Consider the following 18,890-nt stretch of genomic DNA (forward strand, 5'->3'; position numbering starts at 1 on the left):
TGTACTGTTTATTCAATTTATATAAAACATCTGTTACACAGTGAATTTGTCAGGCAAATGTTTTCCTTTTTTTTTCCCTTTTGCTTGAGCCTTTACTTCATCCAAAACCAAGGTTGCCATGGAAACTAATGCCTGTGGCTCCTACTATTTATGAAAATTGCAGAGATTGTTTCACTGAGCTTAAACTTTGACCAAGATAATTGGTGCGTGAGTTCATGTTAATTTTAATGAAGTGTGTTATGCCAACTGTGGTTGACTTCTCTCTTCCAGGCTTATTTCAGGGAAGTCATTATCTGCAGAGGAAGAAGATATCGATGTTGCTCGAGAACGTGTCCGAGTGTATGAGGGCAAGGCCCAGAATGACCTTCTGAGGATCTATGACCTCACTAAGGTATTGTGAAATGCACTTTTTGAGTTCTTCTTAAAATGTCGATGTCAGAGGTTGATCGATATATTCGTTTTTATCCCCTTCCCTTGATCTTTTATAAATTGTGAGATTGTCTTTAATTTTTTATGGGAACAAGCCACAGGTCCAACACAGAGATACTCAGAAACTGCTTCTTCCCTCAGGCCATCATGATGGTGAACTCTGTCCTCTGATCTCTGTATACTCTTGCTCTCGTCTTGCCCTCTGTGAACCTGCCCTGAACATTTGCATATTTACACTCAAGAGTGTGACATATCTACATTTTACATTTTTATATACTGCTAAATTGCACAGCCTACCTACACACCAGGCCAATGTGTAGGCCACACTCTTTAGCATTTTAATGCCTATTTTTCATTTTATCTTTCTCCTCTGTCATTTTTGCCTTTGTAGTGCAGTATGCCACTTTGCATTTCACTGCACATATTTTACGAACATATAACTTTGACTCTTTATACAGTAATAACCTACACTATTAACTTTTTAAAACATTTTTAGCCTTAATTTAAAGTCTGCAATAAACCCACTTCATGCATGTGGATATGTGTGAGTGGGAGGGTTTTTTAATTTGCACCTGCAGTATTCAATTTGCAGGGCAAATGACAAAGACAGGTTGCTAGCCTGCAGCTCTGAACATTCACAGACATTGTAAGTGGGCATGAAAACCAAACAAGATTGCATTTTTAAGGGTGTAAAGGTCTGTGCTTCTTAACAGCTCAGGCCCTCGCCTCATTCCGGTAGGTGAAGCCGAGCATGCCGAGACAGTACGTGCCTCAACACCACTGAGATTAACGCTTCCTCCGTCGGCAGATGTTCCCTCCCTGCAGGCGGCACGGCAGCAGGAAGTGTCACCACAGCTGCCTGCTTTGCAGCTCCAGTGCCAACAGCTGGACAATCTAACAGCCTTTTGCTTCTTACCACCCTTCTTCGCTCCTTTACTCCCTTGGTCTTCTCAGTCTCACCGTACTTAATCTTTCACACACTGCTCATGGACACAGGCGTGCATGACACTCCCTAGGGTAATTACTGAACAAGCCCTAGGTAAAACACTTGGGTGGATAATGTATTACACATCATCTCACGAGGTGAAAACGTTTGGAGAATGTTCCTTTTTCAGGGAAAACTTGAGGCTTTTTTTAAGACACTATAAACTCATGAAAACACTTAATCCCCAGAAAGCAACAGTGCAAAGAATACATTAGATGTAACTGAGCTTGTCTGTTGTTGACAAGCAGCTCAGCAGTCGTTCACGAGCACCTTCATGGTTGACAATATTTCTCTGAGATGAGACACAGTGGCCCGTCACCACACAGAAACAGCGGTGCAGTGGCAGAAGGCATCAGGATTCCTCCTGCGGTGCCCTCATTGACTCCCACCACAGCTGTGCCCCATCCATTTGGGGTGTAGATAACAAATTGATCAATGAGCGCGTGGCTTTGGTGGCCACGCGCCGCAGGCTGGGCCCTGTCATAAATCTAAACATGCCTCTGAAGCGATCGACAGGCCATCAATCATGTGTCAGATTCCCTGCTCCTCCCCTTCCTTTTCCTGATGCTCTAAACAGGAGCGCTCTGCCATGCACCCCACCTGCTAGCCTCCATTTAGCTGTGGCATTAGCGCTGCCACTGTAATCGATGGAGACTGTAATAGAAGTGTGTCCATCTGTAAGCATTTTGCAGGCCCAGTGCTGTCAGTTTAACCTTCCAGTCACTCACTAAGCTGACAGAGAAAGTTTTAAAGAACCTTGTGACTAATGAGTGACAAGTCCCATCCTGGCATACTACAAGTATTCTCCTAAGGCTGGGTGATATGGCCAAAAATATCACACCTTTTTTTAATGGGTTTATTAATTGATGTCGATGATTTTTACGAACATTTAATACTATTAAGGAAGAAGGAAATACATTCAACAAGTTTGCTAGAGCTCAAGGATACACACAATGTATTTTGGTGAGTAACACTGAATGTAAACATAACTTTTTTGTTTACAAGAAAACTCCATTTAAGTTGAAGTTCAAGTGGTATGTGCACTTTAGGTTTGGACCTTAAAGTTTTTCTTCTGTGTTTTTAAACAGTCACTTACTTTTGAGTCAATAACTTGATCTGCAACCAGCACAGTATAACATTTACGCCTCAACAAGGCAACAGTGCTTTTAAATAAACAGCACACTAAAGGTCAACATGCCATGCTACACATATTGGCTATTGCACACTGGTACTGGCAGTCAGAGTTGGGGTTATAGACTCACTCCAGTGAAATCTGTTTTATGAGCTCTTATCATATGTGTGCTGAGGTTTGAAGATGTTAGCACAAGAGGCCTGTTTGTGAACCTGGCTGCCAGTGCCAGCAGTTTGGCAGCATAGACTTTGACTTTCTGTATACATGGAGGGATGGTACCTTTTCAAATGGTTGAAAAGGTTTGTTAGTCTTTCCCGTCTTCATCTGCACAAGTTGCCTGCTTATTTTACAGCAGATATTGCCGTTTACCCAGCATTAGAAATCAGAACCATTTTCAAATCACCAGTTGTGCTGTGTGACCTCTTCTATGCTATTTCCTTGTGTTGTGTGGGCATTTGACTCTTCGCAGGTGCTCAATTTCATGTTTCCAACATTGTGTGGGTGTTTTTTTTCCCCCTTGGTTTTGGCCTTCACATTTCAGCTACGTGAACCTGTTGCTCTATCTATGTGGTAGTGAAGATGAGGGTTGACCCAATTGCAAAACAGAGACATTTATTGCAAATTACAAATAAGTTTATTGTCATCAAGATTGCCTTATCACAATGGTTGGGAGCCATTGCCTTTGCACCCCATAGTGCCTTTAGTCATTTGTGGAATGGAGGGAGCACATGTTGGTTACTCCTTTTTAAATAAAGCGATGTCAGTGTCATGGTTTCCTACCTGAAGCATGGCATTCAGAGCTCAAAGCTTGTGATTTTCCAGCCTAAATCTATATTTAAGGGTTGCACAACTGCCACCATCACTTTCTCTCAACTGTCTCATCTGATTAGACACCGGCCTGCTTATCATGACAGCTGCTGTGGTGCTCGAGTCAGAGGGGAATTATCCTTTAATTGCCTTCCTCCATACACGTATCTGCTGCTTTGATGTAGCTTTAGCACTGCAAACTATCACTAAAAAGTGGTATGTGTAATACAGGTTGATAAGTACTGAGTGCAGCTGCCAGATGGCACTGAAAGAATGATGGAGCTATGCAACTCCTGCTTTTATCAAATGCTTTTGATGCTCCAACTGTGTAATAAATGCAATGTCATTGTTTGTCAGGCTTGAAGTGGCAGTTCTAAATTTACATTTGCCTGGCAGCATTCTGAATATATTTGGGACAGCTGACTGTTTTAATGGTGGATATTTGGTTTAGAAATTCTATACAGGAAATGTATCCTTCATACTGAGAAAGGTATGCTGTCAGTTTTCTGTTTTAATGAATGTTCACTGTTTCAGTCTCTGACACTCAGATACAGGCACATAAACACACACAGCACTCATAGAAAACTATCTTTTCAACTTTTAAAAACTGAAGAAAAAAACAGCCAACACTAGTCACTCTTTCACAACTCAAAGGGGCACAGTGCTGTCCTTGATTTTGAATGCTAAATGTCTTAACTGTCACACTCAGCAACAACAACAAAGGCCTTGTCTTGTCTTTTCGTGCTAGAGCAAGACAACGCTGCTTTCAAACCACTTTGAAAAGATATCAAACCCTTACATAGTCTTGGATATGGAAAAACCCCTCATGCACTAAATACCTCATTTTGTCGAATGTTTGCCTGTTTCTTTCTCTCTTTTTTTGTCTTTTTTTGTAGATTTTAACAAATCCTATTCACTTGTAGTGGAGGTTTTCTTTACCTCCTCTGGTGAGATTTTTTAGATGATTCAGAGTAGAATGCAAATGTACATGGATGAGGCTGGTCAGCGGGGGAGGATGTGGATGCAGCGTGGAAAGTTTTCAAGTGAGATGTGAAAAACATCAAGCACCTTCTCATTTCCAGTGTCGCTACATGATCTTAGCAGGATACTGACTCACAATCTGAATGTGAGAAGTTTCATTCTCCCTCTGCATCTCATGGGGTCTAGTTTTCTTTTTTAGTCAAATTATGAGTTTTAGGCATGGCAGCGTTGGTCTGCCTGTGTATTCTAACACTTTGATCAAAGGAGAAATATTCATTCATTTTCACCAGAGGCTGAATCTTCGTGACTTCCCCAACTTTTCATGTAACAGCACATCAAAATCGAACTTTGTCCAACACTTCAGTTTAACACTTCAGTAACAGAGTATTATAACAAGTACAAGTAGTTAGTTTTTTTGGAGCTCATTGTTTTGGTTTTACTGGCCAAAACTTCAGTGTTTTGATTCACACCTGCTGCGCTTATTAGTGTTGTTTGAAGCAGCAGCAGGCTGTTGTGTTTTGCAAAAAAAGCTCTAATGTATAGTACTTGCCAAGCACCAAATGGCACAGACAATGTTAGTGACCACGTGGTAAACATAGTGGAGCATTTAGTAGCTAAAAAGAGGAGTCGGTTGAGACCAAAACAAAGCTGAAATGTGAATGAATACTGGATAGTGTGCATTCATCAAGTGCCAGAAACAGAATTTCAGTGCTGCTTCAAGGTTAGTGAGGGTACTGAAGTGATCCTCAAAGTGGAGACAGATTTCCTCATGAATGCTGTTGTTGCAGTCACAAATTCTAATGTTCATGTCCTCTCCCTCTCCCCCTTGTGCAAGTGTATCACCTTTTTTTTTTTTTTACATACCTTTTCCCATCTGGCGCACTCTTAACTATTGCAAATTATCCCCCTCTCGTTACAATTAGTTTCCTTCACTTTCTCTTTCTCCGTCCTTCTTTTTTCCACCTGCCTCTTCCATCTCACCTCTTCCCTGCTGCTCCGGTCTATCGCTCCATATTTTCTCATGCCATCCTCTCTGCTATCTCTCTCGCTGTCTGCTCCCTACACTTCCCTGCCTCCTCTCCCTCTTTCTCTCTCTTTCTCTGGCTGGCTGGTTGATTCATTTTATTGTCTGCTCCCTGCAGGTATACCCTCGGAAGAGCACCCCTGCTGTGGACAAGCTATGTGTGGGCGTACCTGCCGCAGAGGTGAGCCAAATGCTGCTGAATCACACAAGCACCCTTTCAAGCCACTTTTGCCAGTGTTAGAAGACTTTTTTTTTTACATTTACACATCAGATAACTTTCAAAATTCACCAGCAACACTCTGAAATGAAATAATTTCATTTCCTTTTGCCTCTGAAAATAAGATTTGGACATGAATTCAGTGAAATGAGATGCATTCGACTAAAAATGTATTATTAATGATAATATTTACAAAATATTGACATGTGAGAGTAGGCATCAATGAGATTCTCTGACTGGGCTTTGATCTACAGTTTGCAGTTATTTCTTGAAGATTTGAATTGGTGTTTGGCTCAGTCTTTCTTCTAACTGAGTCGGATCAAAATATCTTCCAAACACTGCTTCAGAGGAGGTGTTAGGAAGAGCTCTAATCTGCTTATCGGGCTTGTTTTCTGCCATCATGCTACTGCCAAGCATGTGTGTGCTAAAACACACAAGCAGGCTAGCAGGAGAGCATTGCAAGAGTCTGTGGAGCAAAGGCGTAAGGAGCAGTGATGTTTCGTTCGGTACACGTCTGAGGTGGCTATACAAAACAAAAATAACCACATACAGCAATGCAATACAGGGAGCCTTCACACAGTTTTGGACAAAGACACATTTGAATTGCGTAAAGAAATAAGCATCCTAATGCAATATATTACACGTGCCTACTTAATCTCACTGTCACACACACAGACTCTATACTGATAGAAGCTCAATTTAAACATAATCTCAAATGCTGACAGGCAGTCGTGCTTGGTGGGCTTTCCGCTGGTATCCATCCTCTCTGCCACTGTTTACTCAAAGCCTAGTGTAAATGCCAGTGGAATATTGTGATTCACGGGGCTCTGCTGATCACACACTGCATTTCCATGCATTATTTACATCAAGCTTAGCCCTCTTCTATGCATTCACAAGCACAGGTCACAAACAAGCAGGGATCAATGAATGACAGAAATCAAATATTTATGCCAGAGCCAGAGCACCTAAGGCGGGTCACATGACCGCAGGGCGCCGCTGAGACAACTTCCTGCCACATGCCCTCCAGAGAGAAGTAAAATCAGCAGCATCAGGAAGAAAAGAAGAGGAGAGGATAATGTTTGCTTTAGCAATTTACTGAGGCAGGGAGAGGTGCTGTTGGGAATGGTCGGCTTTTTACAGTATTTGTTCCTGTGTGCCTATCGTGTTGATTTAGTGTCTGTTGTTTTGTTTGTGTATAGAAATATCAGTTTGTTATTTTGCTAAACATCGAACCAGTCATGCATACTCTATAAACTAGTTTCAATACTATATTTATAATATTTACACAGTCAATAGATGAACGTCATTAAAGGGGTTAAGGGATAGGATTTCTTCAAAGAAAACCAATCTACATACAGAATATTTGAAATGTCAGCCAGCACAATTGCCTCCTGTTTGTTTTCCAATGAGGCTTGTATCTACAAAACGTTGTTTTCCTAATGGAGGCCTCCCTGTTGTCTCCACCAGTGTTTCGGCTTGCTGGGAATCAATGGGGCTGGGAAAACCACCACATTCAAGATGCTGACAGGAGACATCCCAGTCTCCAGTGGAGAGGCCTTCCTAAATGGATACAGGTGAGGCGCTAACTCCCACTAGCGCACCAAGTAACTCATCATAATTAGCCACCCAAGATGGCTGTTCAGGTGGGGACCGAGCTGGGGGAGGGTTTTTTTTCATAGCTCGCACCTTTTCTGAGCTACTCTTGTTCTGGGTAACACAGCTTTCTATTTCTCCATCTCTCACCCTCGCAGTCTTTGTTTTTCTTGGCTAGGTAGTTTCGATATCTCTTATACATTCTGCTGTCTCTGCCTTTTCAACTTTGCTTCTCTCATGTCTCCTCACTGTGATATTCTCAGAAATGCTGAAGACTCTACGCTCTTTTTCTTCCAGCCTCTTTCACATATATCATTCCTTTTCACATCCTTGCCCTGTACCTTGCTCTGTTTTTTGTTTCTGCCTCACAGAATCAGTCATAAGAAATCTTTGTACATGCCAAAAAATACCTTGACACTAGCAATATGAGACTCAAGCACTTGAGCGAAGGAAGGCTCACTCTTCCTTATTTTTAGGAACAAACAACTGTGTTCCTTTTCCTTGGCGTGCATCTGTAAGGCAGCATATCCGAGCGCGGTTGAGTGTGAGCTGCGGCTGGTTGTGCATCACAACGGTTGCTATAGCCATTCATTTATATGTGGTATTCGACTTTTGTTCCACAAAGAAAAAGAGCTGAATGGAGCAGGGCCCAACACAGCAGTGTTAATGTTGATTAATGTGGGTAACAGATCAAAGAAAAATCCCTTTAGACCTTTAGAGGAAACAAAAAATGAAAAGAGAGGAAAACAGATGTGAGTACGCCCACTCTTCTGTTTTCAGCTCATTACGCTCTCTGCGCATTGGCAAGAAGAATGATCGGCAGAAGAGGAGACGCAGCAGCTCTTAAATGGAAGTCTGTGATCTCCTGACAATTCTCTCTCTTATCTGTGATTGTGAGCTCACAAGGAATAGTTGCTCATACCTGCGTTCAGCATCTGTTTGCCATCTAGTGTTAACGCCATAGAGAAATGCTAGCCAGTAGTGGCTCAACGGCAATCTCTTGTGAAGAGCACGAACAAACTGCTAGCAGCAGCAGCAGCCCACTTCAGCTGTGGTCCAAAGAGGAATATTGATCTCACAGTTGTAGGCTAAATATAAAGAGATGGCTAGCTTGCAATTAGCTAAGCTGAGCATATAGACTGAAAGTGGGGAAAAAAAGATGAACACAGCCAGAGGTAAAAAGAATCCACCCACCACCACCTGTAAAGTTGAACCTGAAAAGGTTATAAAATTTTGTTAGTCTACATTTACTGTGGCTGGTTTCTCTAGAAATGGGCACCCAGGAAAGACGACTTCATCGCAGATGTTCAGTGAAGTAAAAATGAAGCCAAGAGTAACAGCTAAAGGCTTAAAGGAATCATTGGAGCTAGTTAACACCTCTGCTCATTAGTCTGCCATATGCAAATCATGGTGCATGGCATCCATAGACACCACTGCCGGAGCTGCAGGTTTTTAATAAAACAAAAAAAAACTGACAAAACCAAGGTTGAGTTGTTAAAGAAGAATATGCAGCACTACATGTAATGTTACAAGAGCAGTGCACACCAACATGAAAACATCATCCCAGCCGTGAAGTACAGTGGAAGGAGCTTTGGGATTTGGGGATGTTTTGCTGTCTAACTGAAAGAGAATAAGCCTATTTGTCAAAATGTCTAACCATACCTTTGAAGAAAGCATTCAGTGGTCTAATATATCTACATCACACTTGTTACCACCAGACATTTCATAACTTAATAACAGCTGTTATTAACACATACAACATACAACAGCTGGCTACTAGCACATAGAATGCTAAACAAACAGTTACATTTCTTTTTAATAAAATAATTATTGTTTTTTTTTTTTTTCATTCCTGTATAATATTAAGTTTTTGGCTGGTAGAACATGGCTGACTCTAGTTTAAGGGCAGGAAACCTCAATAATTTTCAGTAGTGTGAAAGGTTTATTCTTCATTTGACATACAGCTGCAGAATGTGTCCAGCTAGCACTAACAAACTAAAAAAAAAAGTGGAGCTAGTTAAAAACACTAAGCTGTGATAGGTTGTTCTGGAACCAGCTCAAGGCTATCACCTGTTCTTATCATCAGCCTTTATCAAAACTAAAACAAAACATAAGATTAGATCAGTAAAGCTTTCACTTCACCAGTTTGTTGAGATATAGCAGCCTTTAAACACACCAGATCACATTTAGCCTCCCTGAGGCTGACCATTGCTTCAGGAAAATAACATTTGAGGGGAAAAATGGGTCCAATATTATCTCTGAAAAAACAACGCAGCTATAAAAAGAAGAAAGAAAATGAGCTGTAACATTTGTTCCCTGCAGGTGGGGAAAGTATTAATATTATAGATTGCAAAAGGGCATGTCTTCATCCAGAACTACTGCTGCCATTATTTTACTGGGCTCTAGAGGGTGCATGTTGATGTGCTTGGAACTGCAAAAGATTGCAGAGCCAGATTTTTGGTATTTAGTTAGTTAGTTAGTTAGTTTGTCTGCTTTTTGCTTCCAAGACAGAGAGTTTTGGGACCACTTACTTACGCTACCACGAGTACAGAATATGAAATCATTCTCAGCCATTCTGCTTCTCCATATTAGTTTGGAAGAGTTTCAAAGAGAAACACAGGCCTTGACTCTCTTAGATCTGATTTTCTTTTTCTTATCAAGTTATTGTGAATATTTGATGAGTCTTACCAAGTAAATCAATTTTAATCTCAGTTCTCTTTGAAACGCAATAGGCAGCATAAATGAAATGTGTGCTTGTTGGCCTTCTAACTGCACTCACTGTATATTTCATATCATACTCTGTCTGGCATTTAATGTAATCTTTAGATCTTTTATCTTTAACATTAATGGCATCGATTGTCAGATAACATATATGTTCTCGTTCCCAGCATACGAACAGAAATGAGGGATGTGCACCAGAACTTGGGTTATTGTCCCCAATTTGATGCTATTGATGAGCTGCTTACTGGACGAGAACATCTGGAGTTTTACGCCAGGTTACGAGGGGTACCAGAAAACGAGGTCACCATGGTAACCATTCCTTCCTTTCATACATCTCGTCCTTGTACATTTAAAAACTGATTTAACTCATTGTTTCATTCATGGCTGGTGTTGTGAAGCACTACACCATGAACACGAACAACACTGGATATCCAGTGTCGATTAGCTGCTAAGCTGAATTGGGGGTAATACATATGTTGTACTATTTCATGTTTACTTCCTTTCAGAATGTTTTTATTTTTACCATCAAATACTTTTCAACAAGAATGCATGTAAGGCAAGCTGAAGCACATGTCAAAGTGATAGATAACCTCAATGGGAGAAGCCATACATAATGAAAAATGGCCAGTGGTACAAAAGCAGCAGCTGTGGGTTGTGGCTCTACATTATTCACCATGCCTAGTGGTGTGGCCAGCCCTACGCGGCCTCCTTGCTCTCCTCTTGCACCACCGGCTTCTACAATAGTAAGATCAAAAGAGGAAGAGGCTGGCGGCGACCGTAGGCCTCAGACCCGGCGCCAGGGCTTTGATCTCTTAGCTGCAGTGCGAAGGGACCCACTTCTGCGCTGCTAGCATAACTCGTAATTTTACTGTGGCCCATTGTGATATGGCTGTTTTGGTGGCAATTCTCCAACCAAACCCTTGTGTAGTCATATTTGCATAATCAGTAAACAAACATATCCCCATGTATGTGCATGGAATATACTACAAATGAAATACAGGTCCTACATCCTGCATCCAGTGACACCTAAACATGTCTTTTGAGACCTGGTGATGTTGTGCACATTGGCAATGCTCCTGATTGCTGGTGTTTGACGAGACAATGTTGAAATAGCAGGGAGAACAGTAAAGTACCTCAGCAGCCTGTGATTAAGGTCTTACAGTGATGCCAGCTGTCATGCCTTGTCCTTGAAAGCCACAGAGCTTAAATACATTGGAGATCCAAGCCAAAATATCATCCATCATGGAAACGCAGGTCTGGTGATGGGGCTTATGTGAACACTCATCTTGACATCATAATGTTCACTTTGTTTTTTTCTCTGCAATAGGTTGCAGAGTGGGGGATCCAGAAGTTGGGGCTGGTCAAATATTTCAACAAGTCAGCAGGAACTTACAGCGGTGGAAACAAACGCAAACTCTCTACAGCTATAGCCCTGATCGGTTGTCCTCCAGTGATCTTTCTGGTGAGATACTGCTTTGTTGATGTGTTGCACAGTGAAAATGTGTTACGCCTCTGTTTTATTAAGACTTAAGAGTGTAATACTTTAAATCAATATTGATGTGATGCAGGTGTTTGGATTACAGCAGATTTTTTTTTTCCTTTTCATGAGCACACAGAGACTAGACTGTTGTAAGACGATGATAGAGTACAGGAATTTGGGCTAATGTATGCTTTCAAAAATGAGTAGTAGAGAAGTAGAAAAAACAAGTTATGGATTGAATTTGCAAATCCTCACTGAATTTCCCAAAGGATCACGAGTGCAGTACTTGTGGAAGAGGAGGGTGTATATTTCAGGGGTCACGCACTGGTCATGGAAGGAGCACATATAACTCAAAAGCATTTTCCCACTGATGGCACATTAGTGAAATATATACTCAGTATATACTACATCACATGTTTTCAATTAAGCGGCCTTGTGAAATGTGAAATTGGAAGTTGTGTCCATGTTATTATGAGCGACAAACTTAAACAATCTTAAATCACAAATAAAGCAGAAATGCTTAAAGCAAAAAACCAAAAAGTATGAGCCTATGCAGAAACATAAAATAGAAAATCAAATTTTTCTTTCAGTTCACACCCTCGAATAACTTGAAATGTACAACATCTTGCTATGTAAAAACTGTAATAAATACATTACTTTGAATGATTTAAAGCAGTACTTCAGATTACGCTGCTAATAACAATTTTAGTCAGGTAATGACCAATCTATAATAAATGACATTTCCTAAATAATCTTTCCAGCCATTTCTGTGTTCTGACTCACTTTGCAGGCTATAGAGCTGCACTATTCCAAACCCCCTTATTTACTTGCCTGAACCGGGCTAGCCTTCACTTAGAGGCAGTGGGATAATGTGTTGTCAGTGTCTGTGTCAGTTTCAGTATTGTACGCGAGCCCAGGGAGCCCAGGCGGCCTTGAGGCGGTGCCACGTAGGGTTTGCACAGGGACACATTGGGCACGGAGATGGAAATACCCCATGGGATTTGTAGGATTCTGCTAGTGAGGGAGAACCAGGCCTGGAACGAAACCAGGCTATGGACTGAGTACTGTCACTCTCTAATCGTGCATGGACAGACTAGCCCTGAGGAAAAAGAAACAGCAAGTCACTGAGACTGTGTGTGTGTGTGTTGTGCTGTGTTGGAGAGTGCTTCAGTCTGTGTCTCCATTATGTGTGTATGGGTATAGTCTCGCTTCACCCAGATTTAACCTGTGTACTATATACAGGTCTGTCTCTACATCCTGTCTTTTATCATGTACGTATGTGTTTTAACATACACAGATGGATGACAAATTAAAGGGACATTAAGGATCTTATCATTATTTCTCACCCACCTGTATAGCTGTAACACACAAGTACAAACACACACATCATTAACTGATGTGTTAAAGTAGATTATTGCTGTAAATGGTATACTGTGACATCCTACATTGCTAAAAGATGTGCTGAAGTAAAATGTAATGGACATTGTTTCAAAGAGGTTCCATTTATTGCAGGATGAGCCAACCACTGGGATGGACCCCAAGGCCCGGCGCTTCTTGTGGGACTGCATCCTAAGTGTCATCAAAGAAGGACGCTCAGTCATTCTCACTTCACACAGGTGCACTCTTCATCTATTGATTTTCTTTGATGGATTCACACTTCACCCACTAAGAGGAGGTCAAAATATTTTGACTCTTCACTGTGGAAAGCAAAGCAACCAAATTGTCCATAAGATGAATGCGCACTGTGTATATTGTAATTATAATTGATTTGAGTTACATTTTAGTTTAAAGCTATTGTTTCTTGTGTAGCAGTTAATATTGACTGCCAGAAGCACACTGGTTGCCATAAAGCTTTCATGAAGCATGAGGGCGTATTGACTGACTGCTGACTTTTTTTTTTCCATCATGAAAAGAGAAACCGTCAATATCAGTACTGGAGTCTTTTCATTATCCAAGATTTCCTGGAGGAAAGTTAAGTTTCCCAACTTTTTCTTCTGTAGAACTGGCCAGGTTTGGACAGGGTTTGAGAGAGGGAAAAAAAAGAAAAAGAAATGCCTCATTTTTTGTGAAACTTAAAACTTGATGGTCCAAGTAGATATGGAACATTTAACAACTCACATGCCTATTCATTTTACCATTTCCCAAATTGCCTGGGTTTTCAAATCATCTATGTTCCCGGCACTTCATGTGAATAATCAGTGCTGCTGTTTTATTTGGAATATATTTCCCTCATTACATGTGTTGCCTTCATGGAGAAATAAAAGCATTTGTTGTCGTCCCAGGCAATGTGGCTGAGCTGCATCCAATTGTCCATGGCATGACCAGGTGGTTGTGTTTTGTTAAGTGGCAGATTCACCAGGTTTTACAAAGTCATAATCCTAATTGCACCATTCCTCAGAAAGGCTTCACAGGTTTTGCCTCAGCTACAAATGACTCGTGCTTCAGCCCAACACTGAAAGAGAAAAAATGAGATAATAAGAACTACAGATGGTCCCTTCCTCTCCCTCTAATTACCAAATTTGTTGTCCATTTAAAGTGTCAAAGTAGACATGAAAAAATGATCTAACCTGAACTCTCAGTGTCTCAGTGAATCAGTAACAAAGCAGTGTGAGTTGACATAATCTAAAATTGAGTTGTGCAGAGATGTATCCTTTATTTTAAAAAAATGCATCTGTGATCAGTGTTCTAGTCTAGTCTGGGATCCATTTTAGCAGTTGAATGAAAACGACAGGCATCATAAAAAATATCTGAAATACCTCTATTACAGTCATTGTCTCTTATCTTTAAAGGAAAGTACTCCAGCATCTGGTATTATTGCTAGTTCTCATTTATGCTACAAAATTCCCCCATCTCTCTTTCAATAGTATGGAGGAGTGTGAAGCATTGTGCACACGCATGGCCATCATGGTAAACGGTCGCTTCAAGTGTCTCGGGAGCATCCAGCATCTAAAGAGCAGGTAAGGGTCCTTCTTTTGCCACAGAGTGTGTTAGACCAAGAAAGTTAAAAAAAAAAAAAAAAAAAAAAACATAAAAAGAAATCTTGGAAGCTCCTTGAATTGAGATGAAAGAAATTCCTGTCCCCCACTAAGGTGTTCTGTTATTTATACAGTATATATAAATAACACAAGACCATGTATATTGGTAATAAAAAGAATATGATTAAAGTTTTTCCAGGAAGAAAGGGAAAGAATGCATATTGTTCTTTTATCATTTATTGCTGCAGCTAAGGACTGTACAGGAGACACACACAGAAGAACACAATCCATCAAAAAGTATCCAGCACTAGTGGAACTTTACATAAACTCCATTGTTATTAAAGGAGAAGTTGATTTTGGTTTATTTGCTTTATTTGCTTTCTTGTGAGAAGATCACTGTTGTGTCTGTATGTTCAGTGTGAGGCTACAGCTAGCAGCCATATAGCTTAGCTTAACCTTTCATGTTTTTACACTTTTGTATGGCTCAAACAAACAACGTATAACATGTTAACTTGTGATCTTTAGGACTGTGGGTAAGGCAGACACTGTTACCGTAGACATTGCCAGGCTAGCTGTTAGCTAAGCCAATCACCTGCTGGATCTGCCGCCATATTAAGTGTACAGACATGCGAGTGGTATTAATATTCTCATCGAACTCCTGTTAAGAAAGCAAATCATCATATATCCTCCTTAATATTTTGTGGAATTTAGATTTCTATCTGCTTAAAAGTTTCAGAGGTATGTCACGATAATGGATTCATTTGTTTTGCTTAGCAGGAAGCTTCTTGCCTCATATTTTGGTGCACTAAGCTAAAAATGGCCTGTGTTTAGTGTAGCCTCATCAACATGATTGTATTGATTTCACATGAAAAGATCCATATATGAAGCAAATGTGCAGGCAGTTGGGTCCCAGGCCTCATATTAGTGTCCCAAATCTTTCAACCATTATCTCAGTTTCACATTTGTTTCTCTCCAGACCCATAAATTTGATTTCCACCCTCCCTGTCCTTATGCACACCCTTAATAGGCTTTGTACATGTCTCTTAATGCGTTTTGCTACGTCTCCATCACAGCTATTCCTTGCCCTTAACTCTTAGCACTCTGGTCCACTCTCTGATATTCATCTGACATTTCCCAAGGCCAGCACTTATGGCCCAAGCCCTGCATGTAACAGAGAGGCTGATCCATTACCTTAGGTACAGTCTGGTGACATTATTACCACTCCATTGTGCGATCTTGTAAGAGGAAGGACATTCCACACACACAGACACATACACCAGAGCTACACACGACAGGAATATGTGGTGGCAATCGTTGGGCGGAGAGAAAGATCAATACACCTGGGATGAGGGGTGGAGCAGACCATTTTTCAAATCATGCAGGGGATTAGGGGATATGCCTGGAACAGCAAGGAGGGAGCAACAGTGTCAAGGGTATTTCCCATCAAGATCGTTAATGTCATATCATTGGGCTGTGCATTTAGAGAGAATGTAGTGTAGTAAGGAGTGTAGATAGGGCTAAAAAAGAGTATGAACGAGGGGGAGTTGAGAGGCGAAGGGGCTGAAGTGTGAGAGCAATGTACAAATCAGTCCCTCCCAGATGTTAGGGTAATTGACAGATCCTCTGTGTCAATTACATCCTGTCTGTAGGGAGAAGAGCAGGGTAGTGTAAATAATTTATGAACCACACAGGAGGTATAGGATAGGGAGGGAGAACAGAGGGTTAACACATGTCCTACTTCACTCAACATGCTATCAGGTAAAACAGAATCGCACTTCACAAGACAAGCAAGTGAGAGGAGGGCAGATAAGCATGACATCTACACCGATTTTTGCCGTGCTTATTTTAGATCTCACACGGACAATTTACATGCCGCTGAAATGCTATCGCTCAGTTCTCGCCACGCAGTGAATAATTTCTAATTAAGCATCCCTATCTCTGCAGCGCTTTGTGTAATTAATGTTTCATGAGGTGTGGGACCCTGTTAATGACTGAAAAGGCAATTAAGGACTGTCTTCTCTGTTTTCTTTTCTCGTCACTATCCCGCCACATGTTTGTGCTGCCATGTTGCCCCCCCGCCACCCCCACCACTATTTTAGCATGTCCTCCACCATCATTTAAGTTTCATCAATCCAGCTTTGAAGGATGAAACACTGACTGTGCAATATCTCATGTTTGAGTCCATATGTGGGAAAGGCAGGGCAGAGTCTCACAAATGCACAAGCTGTTGCCAAATGGAAGAGTTCCATCAGATGGCGGGGGTGGAAGTCGAGAGGAGGGGGAGGCATGGTGGTAGAGGCAGGTGGTGCAGACCATTGTTACACGGTGTGAGCGGCTGACCTGCATAGCTGGGAAGAGGCGGGGTCTGCGCTTCTCTAACCCCCCGCCCCCCAACTTCTCCATCACTTTTGCATCACGAGCCCCTGAAAGGAGTGCAGAATCTCACCACGGGGGCGGCTCTCACATTTTGACCCCCTATTGCTCATATGTAATACATGCTCACCCTCCCATATCCCACAGCATCCCCCCTCCCCTCCCCCTCCCAATCACCTCCTTCCCCCTGCTCCTCTCCTTCAGAAACCTCTCACCGCATTACTCTTATTTATTCCTCCCTCTGCTACTCTCAGGTGGCAAGACTTCCAACCCAGCCATCCAAGAGCTTGTTAGTGCTGCCCCCTTTTGTTCAGCGCTGACCCTGTCTTTATCACTGAGATGCCCTTCTGCTGCTTTAATAACCCCCGCCTCTCTATATCAGTCAAACCCCAAATCTGCCAAACTAATCCATTCAAGCCGCAAGAGAGGTGGTCAGCATGTGAGAGGGGCTGGATGTTTGTGTTGGCCGGTGGATTCTGAACATCAGGGTAGCCATTTTAAGAAGCTCCTTCATTATCTTCCTCTATGGTTGTTAAAAACACCCTCCTTACCTGTCCTGATATTGAGCCCCTCAAATCAATCACACTTGGAGGAATTTATGAAAGGCTGACAGAGAAGGAGAGAAATAAAAAAGTTTAAAAAAAAGATGTGCAAGAGGCTGTAAATAGTGCTTCAGCATAGCGGTGTGGTATGAAAGCTCCCAGGTGTTAAGTAAACCCAAATGAAGTGGAGGAACCAATAAAAGCAGCTTCAAAAGCTCCACTATAATCTTGTCAGTTTCGAAGGCCACCTACTAGCCGATGCAGGATTTTTCACTGATTGATATCATTCATATCTCCCCGCTTCATAGAGTACCTGCAGTAAGTACACACCACAGCCCGGAGTCTTATTTCCCCTTGCTTAAAGCACGTCATGATATAAAAGTGGGGAGTAAAGTGACTTTAATGCATTAAGGTAATGCGCTGTGGGCGCAGAAGAGTTTTTACAAGAGTGGTGTCTAAAAGTTTGGATCAATCCCCTGAAGTTGACGTTGAGAAGTCCAATAAACTCCTTCCCACTCACTCTGCATCAGCTGTGCAGGTGTGCCATTAACTAAGTAGTTTACGGCTTTTAAGTGCATGTCACCGACGGAGATGGATGACAAAATAATTCTCTTTACAGTTTACAATGCATCAGCGATGTAGGTGTAATTAAAGCTGCAAGAACATTGACAGACACAGATGGTATACTGTATATGTACTGTACGTATCTGAGAGCTGTCTGCACTTAAAATATACAACATCTTTACCCTTGATAGTTGGAAGGCGCCTTAATTTATGTGGAAATGTGATTCTTGCACAGATATTAGTTTTTGTATCAAAGCTTATTTTTGGTCCTATAAACAAGCAAGAATCTGCATTTAAATCAAGTCCTTCACGGTCTGCAGAGGCTGCTATATAACTAGGTATTTTATTAGGTCCTTGTCCATGTATCCATGTTTGAAAAGCCTGTAGTAATAACTTTTACAGGCCAGATGATGGCCTTCATGTTAGATTACTTTTCATACACAATATTGCATGCAAACACCTTGTAAATACACCTTCATAATACTAAGCATTGAAAGTCTCTAAATACTAACTGAATATTTAGTATTACACACATTTTTGAATCTTCTCACATTGCAAACTTACCTTTACTGATTAGACAGATCACCCATCCTGCCATCTCTCCATCCAACTATCCATCCATCCCTTCCTTTGCTCTCATACTGCCTGTGGAGCTTCTGCCTATTTCCCCCTCCAGGAACTAAGGAAGTTTTTTTTTTGGATGACTTCCTGCCTGATCAAAGCATCAGACCGCCCAAGCCACACCATGACCTCTTGCCCCACGTGCCCCCCACCCCCACCCCCCCATGGACACAAATATAAGGTTTGGCAGTGGTCAGGGTGACCTTTCTAGACTCCCTGAGATGAAGGAAGGCAGCAGAATTATTTTCTGCCTGTCATGTCCTTATCTGTGTCTGGCTGTTGTTTGTTTTAAATTACATGGAAGAACGACTTTGCAACGGGCCAGGGTGGAGAAGAGGATTGAGGGAGAATAATGAAAATGAAGCAGAGGGAGCTGCTGCACAGACATTACAGTGGCTCTGCCATGCTGTTTTGAGCTGCTGTATCATATCTGTAATGTAACATAT

At 41.6% G+C, this 18,890-nt stretch overlaps 1 protein-coding gene across 2 annotated transcripts in view; it reads left to right on the forward strand.

The window, feature by feature from the left end:
* Positions 1-18,890, forward strand: part of LOC108892258 (phospholipid-transporting ATPase ABCA1) — a 138,042-nt gene that overhangs the window by 107,502 nt on the left and 11,650 nt on the right. For both annotated transcript variants that reach the window (XM_018689711.2, XM_018689719.2), the window contains exons 42-48: positions 271-391; positions 5,477-5,539; positions 7,043-7,149; positions 10,057-10,198; positions 11,217-11,351; positions 12,882-12,985; positions 14,234-14,326. In XM_018689711.2, coding sequence (XP_018545227.1) covers positions 271-391; positions 5,477-5,539; positions 7,043-7,149; positions 10,057-10,198; positions 11,217-11,351; positions 12,882-12,985; positions 14,234-14,326 — 765 coding nt within the window. The remainder of the gene's footprint in view (positions 1-270; positions 392-5,476; positions 5,540-7,042; positions 7,150-10,056; positions 10,199-11,216; positions 11,352-12,881; positions 12,986-14,233; positions 14,327-18,890) is intronic.

The sequence above is a fragment of the Lates calcarifer genome, linkage group LG15, assembly GCF_001640805.2.
Source record: "Lates calcarifer isolate ASB-BC8 linkage group LG15, TLL_Latcal_v3, whole genome shotgun sequence".
NCBI classification, from domain to species: Eukaryota; Metazoa; Chordata; class Actinopteri; family Centropomidae; genus Lates; species Lates calcarifer.